We start from the raw sequence: 15,308 nt of genomic DNA on the forward strand, positions 1-15,308 counted from the left end.
GTACACTTCACCACAACCCCTCCCCACAGCCACATGGTACATTTCACCACAACCCCTCCCCACAGCCACACGGTACGCTCCACCACAACCCCTCCCCACAGCCACATAGTACACTTCACCACAACCCCTCCCCACAGCCACATGGTACACTCTACGACTGTAAATGTCAAGTTAAAGCCTGGCTTGATTCAATCCTTTGTGAAAGCATGAAATCTTTCTCGCACAAATCTCAAGTAAATCCAGCTGAAAAGCCATCACCAGCATCTCATTGTCAGTATTCACCTTCTCTTTGAAAGGAGTGGAGGGTGGCCATATGTGCAGTGCAACACATGGCAAGACCCCTGTCCCTGTGAAGCAGCATGCAGAGGCAGTGTGCCAGCCCAGTGTTGGCTCAAGGCCCGCTTCAGTTGGAAGCCCACTTCTCCACCAGCGACAGGTGATGTGCTGTGAGGATGAACCCAGCGATGACGACCAGGACCCTGTCAACACTGGAAAGACCCCGCCCTTCTGCAGGCCGAGGAATTCCAGGGCTGCTCCCTCCGGTGATGCCCAGTCATCCCAGTTACCGGAAAATGATTGTGGGATTGTAATTGTTATGTCATCCTTGGATGTAGACCAAGATAGCCAAGATGGTGGGGATTTGCAGAGGGATGGAAATAATGACATGCCCACACCGCTCTATGGTAGCTCCCTGGGATCTGAGGAGGGTATCGTCATAAACTCAGGTTCCGAGTCACCCTTCATGCCCATTCGCTGCCCCTTTGGCCATGAGGCAGGGGTGACAGCCAGCATGAGTTCTGGGTCTAGTCATTTGGGCGTTAAAAAGGATACCTGTGCAAATCGAGATGGTGGACAAACGGAGTCCAAACGCTCCCCCAAACTGGAACACAAAGCCGTAACACGGGTCAAAAGCATGATGAACATCGAAGCACCCAACCTGCCCCAGCCACTAAAGCCCAAAGTTGATGAGTCTTCTCCAGTGTTGGCCTCATCCCAGCCCCCATCCCAAGCCCTGCAGTTTGGGGGAACAATCCCCAGGACTCCAGGTTGGGTGATACCCCACCAGCACTGCAGCAAGGGGGAGGCCAATGAGTTGGCAGGAGTTTGCACCATTGACATGGTGATCCTGAGGAGAAGTGAGGATGAGTCATTTGGCCTTGATCTGGAGATCAAGTCATCCCCTCTTAAGGTCATCATCACTGGGCTAAGGCCTGGAGGGGCTGCAGAAAGGGTATGTCTAGTCTGCTACATCTTTAAGTTATTCCAATGTCAGCTAACATATAGTATATAGATGCTCTTAAAATATTGTATGTCCTTCATGTGTTCATGACAGCTAAAGTTATTTGAGGAAATGACGAGGTAAGACAAGGTAACTTGATCACTGGTGCTACTGTTGCTCAACGAAAAATTGTGTTTTGTCCCTGATTTATGGCCTCATCCTTCCAGGAATCCATGGGTAAACTGGGAGTTGGAGATGAGATTGTGGCCATTGGAGATAAACTGGTGAGCTCATCTAGCTACCAGGAGATCTGTGAATTAATGCACAACCTTCCTGTAATGCTCTCCCTGGAGGTCAGGAGACCAGTTTTCTCCCTGGAGGTCGGGAGACCAGTTTCAGGTGAGACCCTTGCTTGCAGTAAAATTACTTATTCCTTGCATCGGAGGTCATTCGGCATCAATGTGGATGCTACTATCATGCTAAAAACATTGAAACTCAAATTATATAACTATCATGTAGAACTTCAACTGATAAGTTAAGTTTTGCAAACCTATGGGCTCATTCATAAAACTCGTTACATCACGCCGTGTTGCATGTTGGGACGGGGGCAACATCTGTTGGGGCCAGGCCATTATTTAACGGTAGTTACCTGAAAACCTGTGTTGTTAATTTTTCTTTGCCTGAAAGTTGGTTAAATCATCTTCATGGAGAAGGTAAAAGAGAAAGAAATCTAACCGTACCATACCATAAGACTTTTTTTAAATTTTTTATTTTAAATTTTTAGAGAACAATAATAAAACACAAACAAAACAAACATGCTCAGACATAGGAAAGAAAAGAAAAAGGAAAAAAATACACCATCGGCGTTCAACATTACAACATGGTGCTACCAGCCGCATAAGGTGATTGTGTTTGTAATAGATATTGTGCATGAGGTCCCACGAAAGGGGTCCATGAGAAACCAGACGTGCGAGCCATCTGTCACCTCTAGCCTCAGTCACTATTCATTGTTAACCTTGTCAAAGTCGGCCAAAAACAACAACCCTTCAGCCGGAGGCGGAACTCGCCATTTTCGGCTGCTCGGAATCCTCTCTGCTCCCTATGGCTATACAACAGTCTCTGACGCAGGGAACGACTGTCGCCAAGAGACTCATTCTGAGGGAGTGGAAGTCTCCCTCTACACCTTCTTTTCAGCTGTGGCTGACGGACACGATCTCGGTTATACGTATGGAGAGGCTCCGGTTTTTGAGGACAAATTCTCTTGGGAAGTTCTTGGTTATCTGGGACCCGTTTCTGGCCTATTTGGATGAGGTTAATAACGGTACGTGACTCGCATAACTGACTTCTCATGGACCCTTTGCGTGGGATCCTACGCAAATCCCTTGCAGGCACATGGGGACCTTACGTGGCTGGTAGTGCCAAGCTGTAGTATTGGAATGTGAACTATGTTTGTTTTTTCTTTCTCTGTCTGAGCCTTTTGTGTTGTTTCTGTTTTACGTTTTGAAAATTGCTAAATAAAAAGAAAGTCGGCCAAAAACGGGTCCCAAATAGTTGAAAAGCTTTTAAGCGAGTTGGCCCTCAGGGACCTGAGTTTCTCCATCTGTATAACAGAGATCATGTCCATCAGCCACACCTGAAAAGAAGGTGAAGAGGAGGACTTCCATTCCTTCAGAATGAGTCTTTTGGGAACAGTTGTCCCGAGTGTCAGAGAGGACTCCGAGCAGCCGAAGATGGCGAGTTCTGCCTCCGGCTGTAGAGTTATTTTGTAGGCCAGTACCAGTCAAATATTTTGGCCCAGAATCCCGTTAATGAAGGGCAGAACCAGAAGGCATGAGTTAGTGTGCCCTCTGACACCTGACACCTGACACCTGTCACACAGTGGTGAGACAGAAGGAGAAGATCTTGCGTAGTTTATGCTTGGAGTAGTGAAGACGGTGAGTTACTTTAAATTGGATCAGCTGGTGTCTGCTATTAACTGAGCAGAGTGGTACCACAGACAGACTCCTCTCCCATATAATGTCAGATAAATCAATACCAAGTTCCCCCTGCCATGTATCTCTAATCCTCTCAGTAGAGGCCGTGTTGCAGTTGTCAAAGATACATACAAATCTAGAGATAAGATGCTTGGAGTGAGGGCTCAGCAATACATAGAAAAAAGCATGTTCATTTGGGAGTGCTTCAAAGGTGTGAATCTTGGATCGAACATAATTTCTGATTTGCAGGAATCTGAGCCAGTTCTTGCCGGGCAACTCAAACCTCCTCTTCAGCAGATCAAAGGATGCAAAATGACCATCTATGTATAGGTATTTGATGGAAACTAGCCCCTTCTCACTCCAGGCATGGTCGTTTTTGTCTGACCATGGAGTCAAAAAAGACTGATTGAAACAAATTGACATGTGGACAGAAACATCTGGTAGACTCAAAACACTCCTGACTTGGTTTAAAATTCTTAAAAAGATGTAAAAGGTTTTTCATGACAAAACTTAAATTAGAATTGTCTAAGGTCCCAGGTCTCTCTGACTTAGCAAATAGCATGGCTGGCAAGGTAGAGTTGACAATGGAGCTGGCCTTCATTTTCAGCCACAGGGGAACCCTGGAAATTCCTGGAGTCCCTTACTGCCAGTGCATCAGAGCCCTAACATTGCCAGCCCAGTAGTAATGCCTAAATACTGGTAAGGCCAGCCCTCCCTCAGACCTGGGTTTTTGTAAGTGAATTAAAAAGATTCTGTGGTTCTTATAATTCCAGATGTAGGACAGAATTACGGAGTCCACTTCTTTGAAAAAAGTGAATGTGAGAAAGATGGGAAGATTTTGACAAAGATAAAGGAACCTAGGAAGATAAACCATCTTAACTGAGTTTATACGGCCAATCATGGAGACGGGCAGGACTTTCCCGTTTTCCATACACTTTTGAAGAGTGTATTCACACATATCTTGTTTGGAGCAGTTGTTCCGAAACAGAGTGTTTTCCACCTTGGTGCGGTTCGTTTGGGGGAGTGTGAACACAGCAATCGCACTCGGATGCGGGACAAAACAAGCGGACCGAGATCGCCAAGAAAGGGTGGTCTCGGTCCGCTTTAAACGAACTCTGGTGCGGTTCGTTTGTGGTGAGAACGTGATCCGACCTCGATCCGACACAACTACAGGAAACAGTGCGCATTTTTGGATGAAACAGCTGCCGTAGTCAGCTGCGCTGTGCGTAATGGCCTGAAGAACACGCATTTTTATCGTTTAAAAACATCTTCATTCAGATCCTGCTTTGGCGACTTATGAAACTAGCGTTTGCATGGATAAACTTTGGGGGATTTTTGCATCATCACATCAGCTGTTTGAACTCGATCAACTTATCTGGTCTCCATTAAATAAATGAAAACAAGTCATGGTAATCAGAGCCAGCCTTCTGTGTTCATATGCGTAATCCTCTGAAGTCTCTGTGATAGTAATATCAGAAGGGTCTTTGATCTTCTATCTCCAAATTCCCGATAGATAGCCTAAATAAATACATACATACATAGGCTACATAAATAAACAAATAAATAAATAAATAACTTTCTCCCTCTCTCTCCCGATCCCTCCCTCTTTCTTTCTCTCTCTCTCTCTCTCTCCTCGCGCACGCCCGACGTAGCCTACAATGTAGGTCTAACAAAACGCATTCTGCTTCTCCATACAACCTTGCCCTGAACCGCCACTGTTATTTGTACCTGTCCCCTGTATCTGTTGCCTGTTGCCTGTATCTGTTGCCTGTTGCTTGTCTTTTGTTTTACTTTTAAGCGTCTTTGAGTCTTGAAAAGCGCTATATAAAATAAATGCATTATTATTATTATTCTTATAATCATATAGGAAAATCTCTGGGAATTATGTTTTCCATCCCGAGAGGCTATTAGCCTCCTGGGGCCCTATTCTCCCACAGGCCTTAGGCGCAAAAACTGGCCTTAAATGCAAAAAAAACGTGCCTTGCGCCTGCCTCGGGAAGATAGCAACATGGCTTTAGGCCCCGAAATGCGCTTTACGCCAAACAGGCGTGGCGCAGTGCCAGAATAGGCCAGAATGGGCGTTTCAGCCTTAAATACTGGCCTAACGATATCTTCCGCCCTGGCGTTAATTTAGTGCTTAGCGCTTTTCAAAACCAGGCCTATTCAGTGCGCCGGTTGCGCAGAGCTCTCCTCTGCCATCTGACTCTCTGTCCCCCCTCTCTCTGTGTCACTCCCTCTCTCTTGCTCATCAGACAGGCAGACTGCTGGAAAAAAGTTTGCCGGTTCTCTCTCTCTCTCACTCCCTCGTGCATCAGACAGCAGACAGGCACAAAGCCACAGATGTGAAATCTCCCAGTATGCATTGAGGCGCATTGAGGCAAATCCGTTTGAGAAGAAATAGCAACCAAATCAGCTTAAATAGGGTAAGTGGTAGATCAAAATAATGTTTATCTTAACACAATTGCAATTGTGGAACATTTCAATATTGGACAAAATAAAATCGCTAAATCAAATCACAACCCTATGTGAAACATATATGTCATCCTGGGCCTATATATATCCCTCGCAGATTTAACGTGATTTAGATAAGTGACAGCGTAACGCGGTTCTACTGTCATGTCCTATACTGTGATGTCCGCTCCAATAAATTGGCCCTACTTCACATTTAGTTTTACAATAAAAACACATTTCTGCAATGACTTTACATAATGTAGGCTATATTTATGTGCATCATCCTACCTGCAGCAGGGGAGAGAAAACAATATCATTCTGGACAAACTTTCACCAATCTAATCTCATCATGACATAGGGATAGGCTATTTTTTTCTAGCCAATGCGTTTAGAACATTCTTTTCACTTTGATCTTGCTATAGTGTAGCGTATTTACATATTTACAGTATTTAAACTGCAGTTAGATTGGTTTGAGAAGCATAATAATATGGAATAATAGCCTATATATGGAGACAGATAGACGGGGATGAAAGGGAGGGGGGCGAGCAGAGCGCTTGGCTTTACTGGATCGCTCCGTGGAATTGGAGCTTAAAAGGCAAGCTTGTGATTCGTTTACTGCACTTCCCCAATGAGCAGACTGTGCATAATTTTATGCTTAAAAGGCGTGGTTGTAATGCTTGAGGCCGCCTGTAGCGCCGACACGAAGATATCGAGTGGCTGGCCCACGCCCACTGATCTGCGCTGCGCTGGCCGCAGTTTATAGGCTGATGCAATGATAGGGGCCCTGGAGTGTCTCCTGGCCAATCCAGGAGGCTTGGCAATACTATTTGGACCGTTTGATTTGTGGCTGTGTGTGAACACAAACGAAGCAAGGCACAAATGCAACAATTGTATCAATTAAGCCCCTGAATCGGAACAAAGCGAACGACCTAGAGGTGTGAATACACCCTACGTCTTAAAACAGAGACCGCAAAGTTCAACTTAAATATTAGTTTAGGATCTCTGGGTATGGTCAAGCCAAGATAGGTGAGGCAGTCCTTTGCCAATTTGAATGGGAGATTTTCCAGGAAACCAGGAGTGAAGACATCAGAGAGGCATAAAGCCATAAGACATTGAGGGCCCTATCTTGGTACAGGCGATATCCCCTATTTGCGCTTGCACACCTGTTTGCGTGCCTTAATGATTGCAGTCCGACACGCGCAAGTGTCCAGGTGTTATGCCGAGTTTTTGCACCCCCGTCCGGCCGGCGCTAAACGCATCCCCACCTCACGGGAGCATATTGTAATGATTTATACAGAAATTATATAATTGTCTGGGTAGACGTGACCTCCCTGTTTTCAAAGTTAACAGCCTCGAATTATGGTGGGGATGCAATTCTCGGCGGAGATGCAGAAACATTCACAGCACCTGCCACAGGCTCAAATTAGAGCCCTGCCAAGTCATCTGCACCCCCAAAATGCCAGCGCAAACGGGATTGACAGAATTATTGACAGGTGTGGCCAAGCATTGCCTGGGCGTTACATCAATCAAACCAATCAGATTCCCGTCTCGCAATCGCTTTGTTTGCGCGAGGCATGCAATATTCTCTAATTTTCTCCATGTGTAATTTGGTTAGGCCTATATCTCACAATAACATCACATCATATACCTGTTAAAAACATCTGTGATTTGATGCAATTTGGGTTATATTGTTGACTGGGAAATAGAAACGTGTTTGCAGCGGGGAAACTGCGGAGACAAAATAAAATATGGGAGGATTTAGAGTTGACTCACTTGTGCCGAGGACAGAGAGAGATGGAGAGAGCTTGTTGACAATCGTCTGTGGTGCCAACGACCCTCCGGGTTATGGGATAGGTGAAGGTGAATAGCCTATTGCAAGTAGGCTACAATGTCCATGCTCCAACACGTTTTCTCAATTAATTTCCCTCTTTGCAATGTGATAAAAGTTTCTCAGTGACTTATAGTTGATTGCCTAACTGAATTATCTGCTAATACCCAATTTTAGCAGCCGAATTTGATGTCCTGGCATGGCACGTCTGTGCGTAATGACATATCCAAAAGGAATTACTCTGCAGCACTGCGCTGCGCAGCACGGAGATTATAGTGCGCTCAAGCGTAGCAGTGTATTTTAGCACGTAAGAGGTGCTTTTCAAAGCTCTTAGCGTAAAGTAATTGCGCGCATGCTGACGATATGAGAATGCGATCTGTCCCCACATTTTTGCGCCAAAACGCCTGGTTTGGCATGTGGCACACCTACCCTCATGCATGTCCAGTACAATTCCCAATTTGCATTGCGCGCGGCGTTAAACCAGTGCAAAACCAGAGCAAACACTGAATTACCGATTTTGCAACGATAGGGCCCTGAATCTCAATGCTAAGCAACCGTGTTTGGACAAACTAACCATGATTTACAACATACAGTAAATTTACGTTACCTCCACTCACATACCAGCACATCATAATCTATCTCGTTTTTGGGCTGAGTGCATACACTTTTCATGGGTTTAAGTTGAAGCTGATTGTTCAGAGGATCACACAGATTGAAAGGAGGACACGAAAGGGGCAGGCAGGATCACCACGTATGCTACCGATCGCTCTATCAACTGTCAAAAAAGTTTGATATCTTAAGGACAGCAAATGTAACATTACCACAGATGAAGGTCCTTTAAAGTATTTATTATGCTTTAAAAAGCTGCTTCAGAAATAATGACACAAGATGTGCGTGGGGAGAGAGGGTAAAAAAGAAGAAGCCATAACAGAGCAATCTGTTCATTAAAAACACTTCAAATACATTTTTCTCTCATGTAATGTAGCCTGGCTGTGTCTTGTTGTTCCATATTGCTCAAATCAGGGGTGGCCAACTGCGGCCCGCTGCCCATTTTTAAGCGGCCCGCCATGAATTTAGAAGTTAATAAATAAAAAAATAAAAAGGTTTTTTTCGTTTCCGTTTTAAACTTTAAAACGGAAAAACGAAAACGAAAAAACTGAAAAACTTTGTTTTCATATTTCGTTTTTCCCATGTAAAACCATTGAAAATGGGTTACTTAAGTACCCTGACCTGGTCTATTTTTTTTACATTTGAAAACATACAGAAATACCCATTGTAATAGGTGAGCACATCAATAAACTAATTATTTAGGTAGAAATCTAATTTTTGATGGCACAAGGGTTCCTCCCCCCCCCCAATGAAAACTGACTGTTTTCATTAGGCCTTTTGTACTGCTTTTATTATTGTGTATCATATTTTTAGTCTCCCCTTGTCTCTCCTTCCTCCAGCGTGGTGGCAACACACACGCATCCCCAATAGTCTCTGACACCTGCACTTTAAAACTAGCAGTTACATTCTTACACACTCACACGCACCCATCTCTGACACCTGCACTTTAAAACATGCACTTATATTCTTACACATCCACACGCACCCATACATTCATTCATCAGTTCTTATTCCACACTGACACCTCAAGGACCGCAATGGAAATAAGCTTCTAGCTTTATTGTGTTTATCCTTTTGATAATGGTGTGTCTATGTTTGTACAGTATATATGTCTTCATTATCAATAAAGATGTCAATCAATCAATCAATCAATCAACCATTAATGCCATTAAATAGGAATAGGTCTCTTTATCAAAAATAATAATACATAAAATGACGGCCAATATGGTGATTTGATTGTCTATCGCCAATCTCTAATGACCACGATTGGATGATATAAAAATAGGGAGGATCGACCATCCCTAGTCCCGTCCCAACATGACTGGCATGACGCCAACTCCGCAAGCTCTATAGCAGCGTGAAAACTCTGCGACACTGTAATTTGACCTAATTATTATTATTATCTCTGCCAGGAGATGATGTGTTCAGTCATGTGTGTGAGTCTCTGTCTGTCTGTCTGTCTGTCTGTGTGTGTGTGTGTGTGTGTGTGTGTGTGAGAGTCTCTGTCTGTCTGTGCGTGTGTTCTCCAATTATATGATCCAGAAGAGAGACTCCAATTCCATGATCCACAGCAAGATGACGGAGAAGTAACATTAACATTTTAAACTGTTGTTTATTCTCCAGTAGAGTCGATGTGGACAACACTCGATGCTTGAAACACGATGAGTGATCTGTCTAAAAACACTGAGCGAATGTGAAAAGTGAAGTGAAAGTATTTTTCTGACTGCCTCGTTCGTCAGGTAACATTATGTACGATACAGCCCATACATGGAGTTGACTATACGAACATCATGCGTTAATGAGCTTGTCAACATGCTCACATAAATCACCTGAAGTCTGTCAGCAAATTGCTCTGCGACCGCGTAATTGCACGGCACACCTGAGAAGGATTATTCAGGAATGTGTCTGTCATGTCCACTGATGATCACTCCAACCAAGCCAACCTGCCTGCCACAACCTCGATCTGCTGCTCCCGTTACTCCACTTATAGACTATATGCGTCGGATAAAACGTGAGTCCATATAATCCCTTTGATGTGGAGTTATGAATCAATTTAGTTGTATTACACATGCAGGAGAGTTTCCAACTTCCATGATTGGAAGTTGGAAAAGCTCATTACTGTTTTGCTTGCACCTGTGTTTACCCTGCCTTTTCGACACAAAATGGCCACCGTGAAAAAGGCCCATATATGAAATATGAACTATGGATATGAGTATCCTGTTATTATATACAATATATAGGCTACTGTAAGACAGGCTATAAAGCATGCTACGTGCTGTTCACTCTTGGCTGTATGCCAAACTCAATTAAAACAATGTGGCCATTTAATGTTGCCTTGTTATTGGCAAGTGGTTTGGTTTGGCCATGGTTAGCCGTCGTGGTGCCTGGCAGAGATCTGCACTCTACTGAATGCACTTTCTAGTTCATTAATTAATTTAAAGCTGCATTCAGCAATGTTTTTGTGTTCAAATAAGTGTTAAATGGCTCTATATTCTGACAGCAATCACTGAAATAGAGTGTTTGGTCAGTGACTTGAAACCCCCACCCCCCCACTGTCCTCTATCTCTTTCCTGTAGTAGGAAGGAAGTTCGACGGAATCTGACCAATCACGACACGTGTGTCCACGAAAAATGCGGCATATGCGATTCTGATTGGACTAATGAGCGCAAAACCCGCCTTTCTACTTCCCATTCCGGTTGGTGCATGATTCCCCCCCACGAAGTACAGACGGTATGGCGGACGCATTTGAAAATTGCGGACGCCAACTCGTCTGTTCTAAGAGACTAGGGGTTGGGGGTTTCAAGTCACTGACCAAACACTCTATTTCAGTGATTGCTGTCAGAATATAGAGCCATTTAACACTTATTTGAACAAAAAAACATAGCTGAATGCAGCTTTAAGATAGTGGGAAAACATATTGAAGAACATTTTCATAATATGCCAGATTATAGCCAGAGGCTAATTTCCATTTGTAATCCCTTGGCAGGTTGATGTTATAAAACAGACAATTCCAAACAGTATACAAGTGTACATAAACTTCATAAGCACAAAAGCAAACAACAGTAAATATACAAGCCACAAAACCAGACCGGGTTACAGCCAATCAAAACTAGCAAGAGAACCTCTTTCTCCTCATGCATTCATACTGTTGCAATTCACCTTATGTAGCCCCGCCCACTTGACCCATTGTGTCATGACTTCCTGTTCAAAACAATGGCAGGTTTACCTGCTCAAACTAGTCTGACTCACCTGGTCAAACCTACAGTAGTTTGACTCACATATGAGTCAGACTAGGTTTCAGATCAGAATCAGAATCATGAGTCACAGGAAGTGTAGACACAATCAGAACTTCCGATCGTGTTTACACTTCCTGTTAGTCTCTCAAGCCAGACTGTCCTACATAAGGTGAATAGAGTGCCAAAGGCATGCTCTCTTCCGAGCTAGGCATACATGTACGAACCAAGAGATTTCATCCACCATTTATTTTTCCATATACTGTACATTTTGTAAAATGCTTAAAAAAAATAGTTTTACTCATCACCAAATGATATATTTAGAATCAGGAGAGACCATAGAACATTTCACTCGGACCAAAACTTAAAAAGAAAAACATCGCATTAAACGTAAAAACGTTCCAAGTTTTGGTCCGAGTGAATAGCTGGATCACTTGGTTTGATCACCTAAAACTCTTCTTATAGGCATTTTATGAAATTTTAGATGGAAAGAAGAATGGGGGACGAGATTGGTTCTGGTGCATATGCCTAATCCAGAAGTGGGTGTGACTTTGGCTCTCTATTGGCCCTTGGCTTACTGTAGATCTTAATTAAATAGAGAAGTATGTCTTTCCCTCCAATGCTGCCTTAAGATGTAGGATCAACCTTCGCTTGCTGGCAGTACCCTTCACTGCAAGCATCTGGCTTTGTATCCATGGTGACTATCTTATTTATCTTTACCTCCAGTAGTTATCGCTAGAGTTACCTTGTAGTTCCTCAACTCCCTGTCCACTTTCTTTTGATCCTTATTTTGATATTAGATGACTTCTTAGTAGACTAGTATAAGTCTTTGGCCATAGTGTGGACATTGCTGTGGGATGCTGTTTCTTGGTTACAAAAAATATTCCTCATGTCATTTAACAGAGTACCGCAGGAATGAGTCGGGAAGTAGCACTTCCGGTTCCTAAGGGGAAAAGTGAATGGGATTTTAGTATGGGGATTTCGGTTAAATGCATGAAATAAGGTCTGTGACTGTGGTTAACAAAAGTTTATGAAACAGCAAAGTTTGTGTTCAGCAAGATAATCTTCACAAACCACTTTTGAAGCCTAAATGCGTTTTTTTTATGTGATTTCATAAAAGTCATAAAAGTGTACAACGAAACTGTAATCATATGCGCAGGTGCCAGCACAGTTCGGCAACTCACCTTTCTGTTTGTTTGGGGACTTTGAACTGTTTTTAATGTGTTTTTCTCGGTCTCAAGCACGGTCTGAAGCAACTACTATAAGAATGTTTGCCATCTATATATATATATACATATATACATACACACATATATATGTGTGTATATATATATATATACACACACACATATATATATATATATATATATATATATATATATATATACCGTATATATATATGCATTATGTTACATGCATTTAACCGAAATCCCCATATAAAATCCCATTCACTTGTCCCCTTATGAACCAGCATGGCGGCGGTTTCTGGGTAAGCCTACGAAAATACATCATCCCTGCGATACTCTATAGCAGGTCTATTCAACTGGCGGCCCGCGGGCTGGATACGGCCCGCCAGAGTTTTATATTAAAGAAAAAGAAAAGAAATGTGGGTGGGGGACAAAAATCTATGACTGGCCCAGGAGAAGCTTTTTTATTTCATTTTTCCTTGTTTGTTACATTACAGTGTTTGATTTTCATCATAATCTGGTTTTCCATAATAATAATAAGTTCAGTGTTTATGCCTGTGTTGCTGTCTGTTGTAGTGTAAAACGACTAAAGGGAGAGCAGGTGGTTACATGAAAGTGAGTGAGAAAAGGAGAAGATACTGAATAATGACATCACAACAGTATAATCCTAATGTTAATTTAAAATTAAATATTCTTCTAAATATGGATAAAAGTCCAAAAAACATAAAATTTTCTTAGCGGGCAGCGTCGAGATTCCATTCCTTACAGCACCCCCTACTTAATAATAGTTCCAGCACGGCTGCGGAAATGTGGTGGCGGGTTGTGTCAAGTGTACATATAATGGCTCGGGGTCCGGCCCCCGGCCCCTTAGGTTTCTGACAATGTGGGCCCCTGAACAATTTAATTGAATAGCCCTGCTCTATAGGGATGTTGACTCAGGAGGTCCTGTTATTAGATCAGACTAGTGCAGTGCCCGTTCACCCGTCGGATAGTAGTCCTGCCACAAAGTGTAGCAAAGTGCAGTGCCTCACTGACCTTTAGAGGGGTTGTCGCTAGTGTAGTCTTGGAGCAGTGTTAATTTCATTGAGAAAAACAATGACAAAAATGTTCGTCAACAAACAAGACGTTAACAGGACCTTAACTCATTGAGTGCCAGCCACTTTTGGAGAACGGACGCTCCCAGAGCGTTTTCAGTGATTTCTCGAGGCCCACAGAATATTGTGTAATATTACACACATGTAAACACCGAACACGCACAAAGAACGAGGAGATTCTATTGTATCATCAGCAAAAAAAAGTTTATTGATACCATTTTCCGTTCTTTATTTATGAGCCGGAGAAGATAGGTTGTTTTCAGCAAATTTCAGCGTTTCAAATTAGAAGCTGAGATATTCCGCCTTTTGTGAAATGAAGCATTTCAAGCACATTCACTGAGTCTGAAGCTAATATTTTCTGATGTAGTGATGTGGTGTAGTTGTGTGGTGCCCTGCGTGCCCCACCCCCCTCTCCCCCCCTCAGCTGCAAACTCCTCCCCACACTAACACACAGCCTCACGCACCCAGGTCTATTTTCGGAGTGCTCCGTTTTTGTGCGCCGGCTCCCAGCGCGACACGGAAAAGCCAAACCGGACTGCTGAGAATGGTTTGGCCCTTCAGCGTCGGGTGCTGCTTTTCTGGCGGCTAATCGTGTGGAGAAACTATGCAGACAGACAGACAGAGGCAGAGGGGCTCAGTTGTGGGCGCGGATTGACTGCTGTTCGCAGCCAACGTCAGCTGCAGCCAGAGCCATCTATATGGCTCTGGCTGCAGCATGAGCGGTTTCTCTTTCATCACGGGGCTTTTTCCCGCTGTTTTCCTGACCTTTCTCTAATCTGGAGAGCACTGTCGCCACCTAATGAGTCCGTAAAATAGATTATACACCTTCAATAGCTACAATATTTGTACAGGAGATGCCTGAGGCTTTGATCCACGTCCCACCGTCAAAAAACGCATTTGACGTTGATCGACGTCCTTGGCACTCAATGAGTTAACTAAATAAAAACCAAGTTGTGGTGACAAAAACTATGATCATATCTATTGACACTTTTGTCAATGAATAAAAACTAGATGAAAATATTAGGGAAGGACGAATTGGGAAGAGATCCAATCAGAAGAGGAGAAGAAGTTAAACAGTTAAAGCTGTGTTGGCACGTTTAAGCCTTAATACCATTCCATAATAAGAGATTTATAGATCTTTCCATTGAGTTTGGAAATTATAGAGAAATATTTAATTAATGCATTAGACTTTAACTAAGCCCATTAGTCAACTAAATCTACCATAGATTTAGTCGACATTTACCAAAATTACCACATTTAGTTTACCAAAGGAGAAGAAGAGTGAGGTAGTGTCCTAAACTCGTTTGATCGTTCCCTATTGGCTCATTTCCACCACATTTTACAGCCCTGCACAGCCCGTCACCACTCGGCTGTATTTGTTTCGACCCGATGGATGTTTTGTTTCCACCACTGCTCGATCTGCCCCCGCCCACACCTGGTCGTCATAGCGACCGCATATCTGCCCTCCGCCCATAACCGAAGTAGGCTATAACATATAACATTAAAATGAAATCCATACACAGAACTTTTAAACTGTTTATGAAATACTGGTGCCTAAATGACCTACAGCAGTGATACTCAACTGGCGGCCTGCGGGCCATATGCGGCCCGCGGGCGCCCCCTGTGTGGCCCGCGATGGAATTGCAAAAAAATAAAAAATAAATTATATAGATTTTTTTTTTTTTACAGTGCACCTGAACGCAACATGCAAGAT

At 43.3% G+C, this 15,308-nt stretch overlaps 1 protein-coding gene across 1 annotated transcript in view; it reads left to right on the top strand.

Moving 5' to 3' along the window:
- pdzd2 (PDZ domain containing 2) overlaps window positions 1-15,308 on the top strand; it is a gene marked incomplete at its 5' end in the record, with an annotated part of 174,875 nt that overhangs the window by 131,374 nt on the left and 28,193 nt on the right. Inside the window, 2 exons of the mRNA XM_083645507.1 lie at window positions 297-1,231; window positions 1,447-1,618. Coding sequence (XP_083501633.1) covers window positions 297-1,231; window positions 1,447-1,618 — 1,107 coding nt within the window. The remainder of the gene's footprint in view (window positions 1-296; window positions 1,232-1,446; window positions 1,619-15,308) is intronic.

Source organism: Poromitra crassiceps (genome assembly GCF_964638095.1).
Source record: "Poromitra crassiceps genome assembly, chromosome: 10".
Classification (NCBI taxonomy): domain Eukaryota; kingdom Metazoa; phylum Chordata; class Actinopteri; order Beryciformes; family Melamphaidae; genus Poromitra; species Poromitra crassiceps.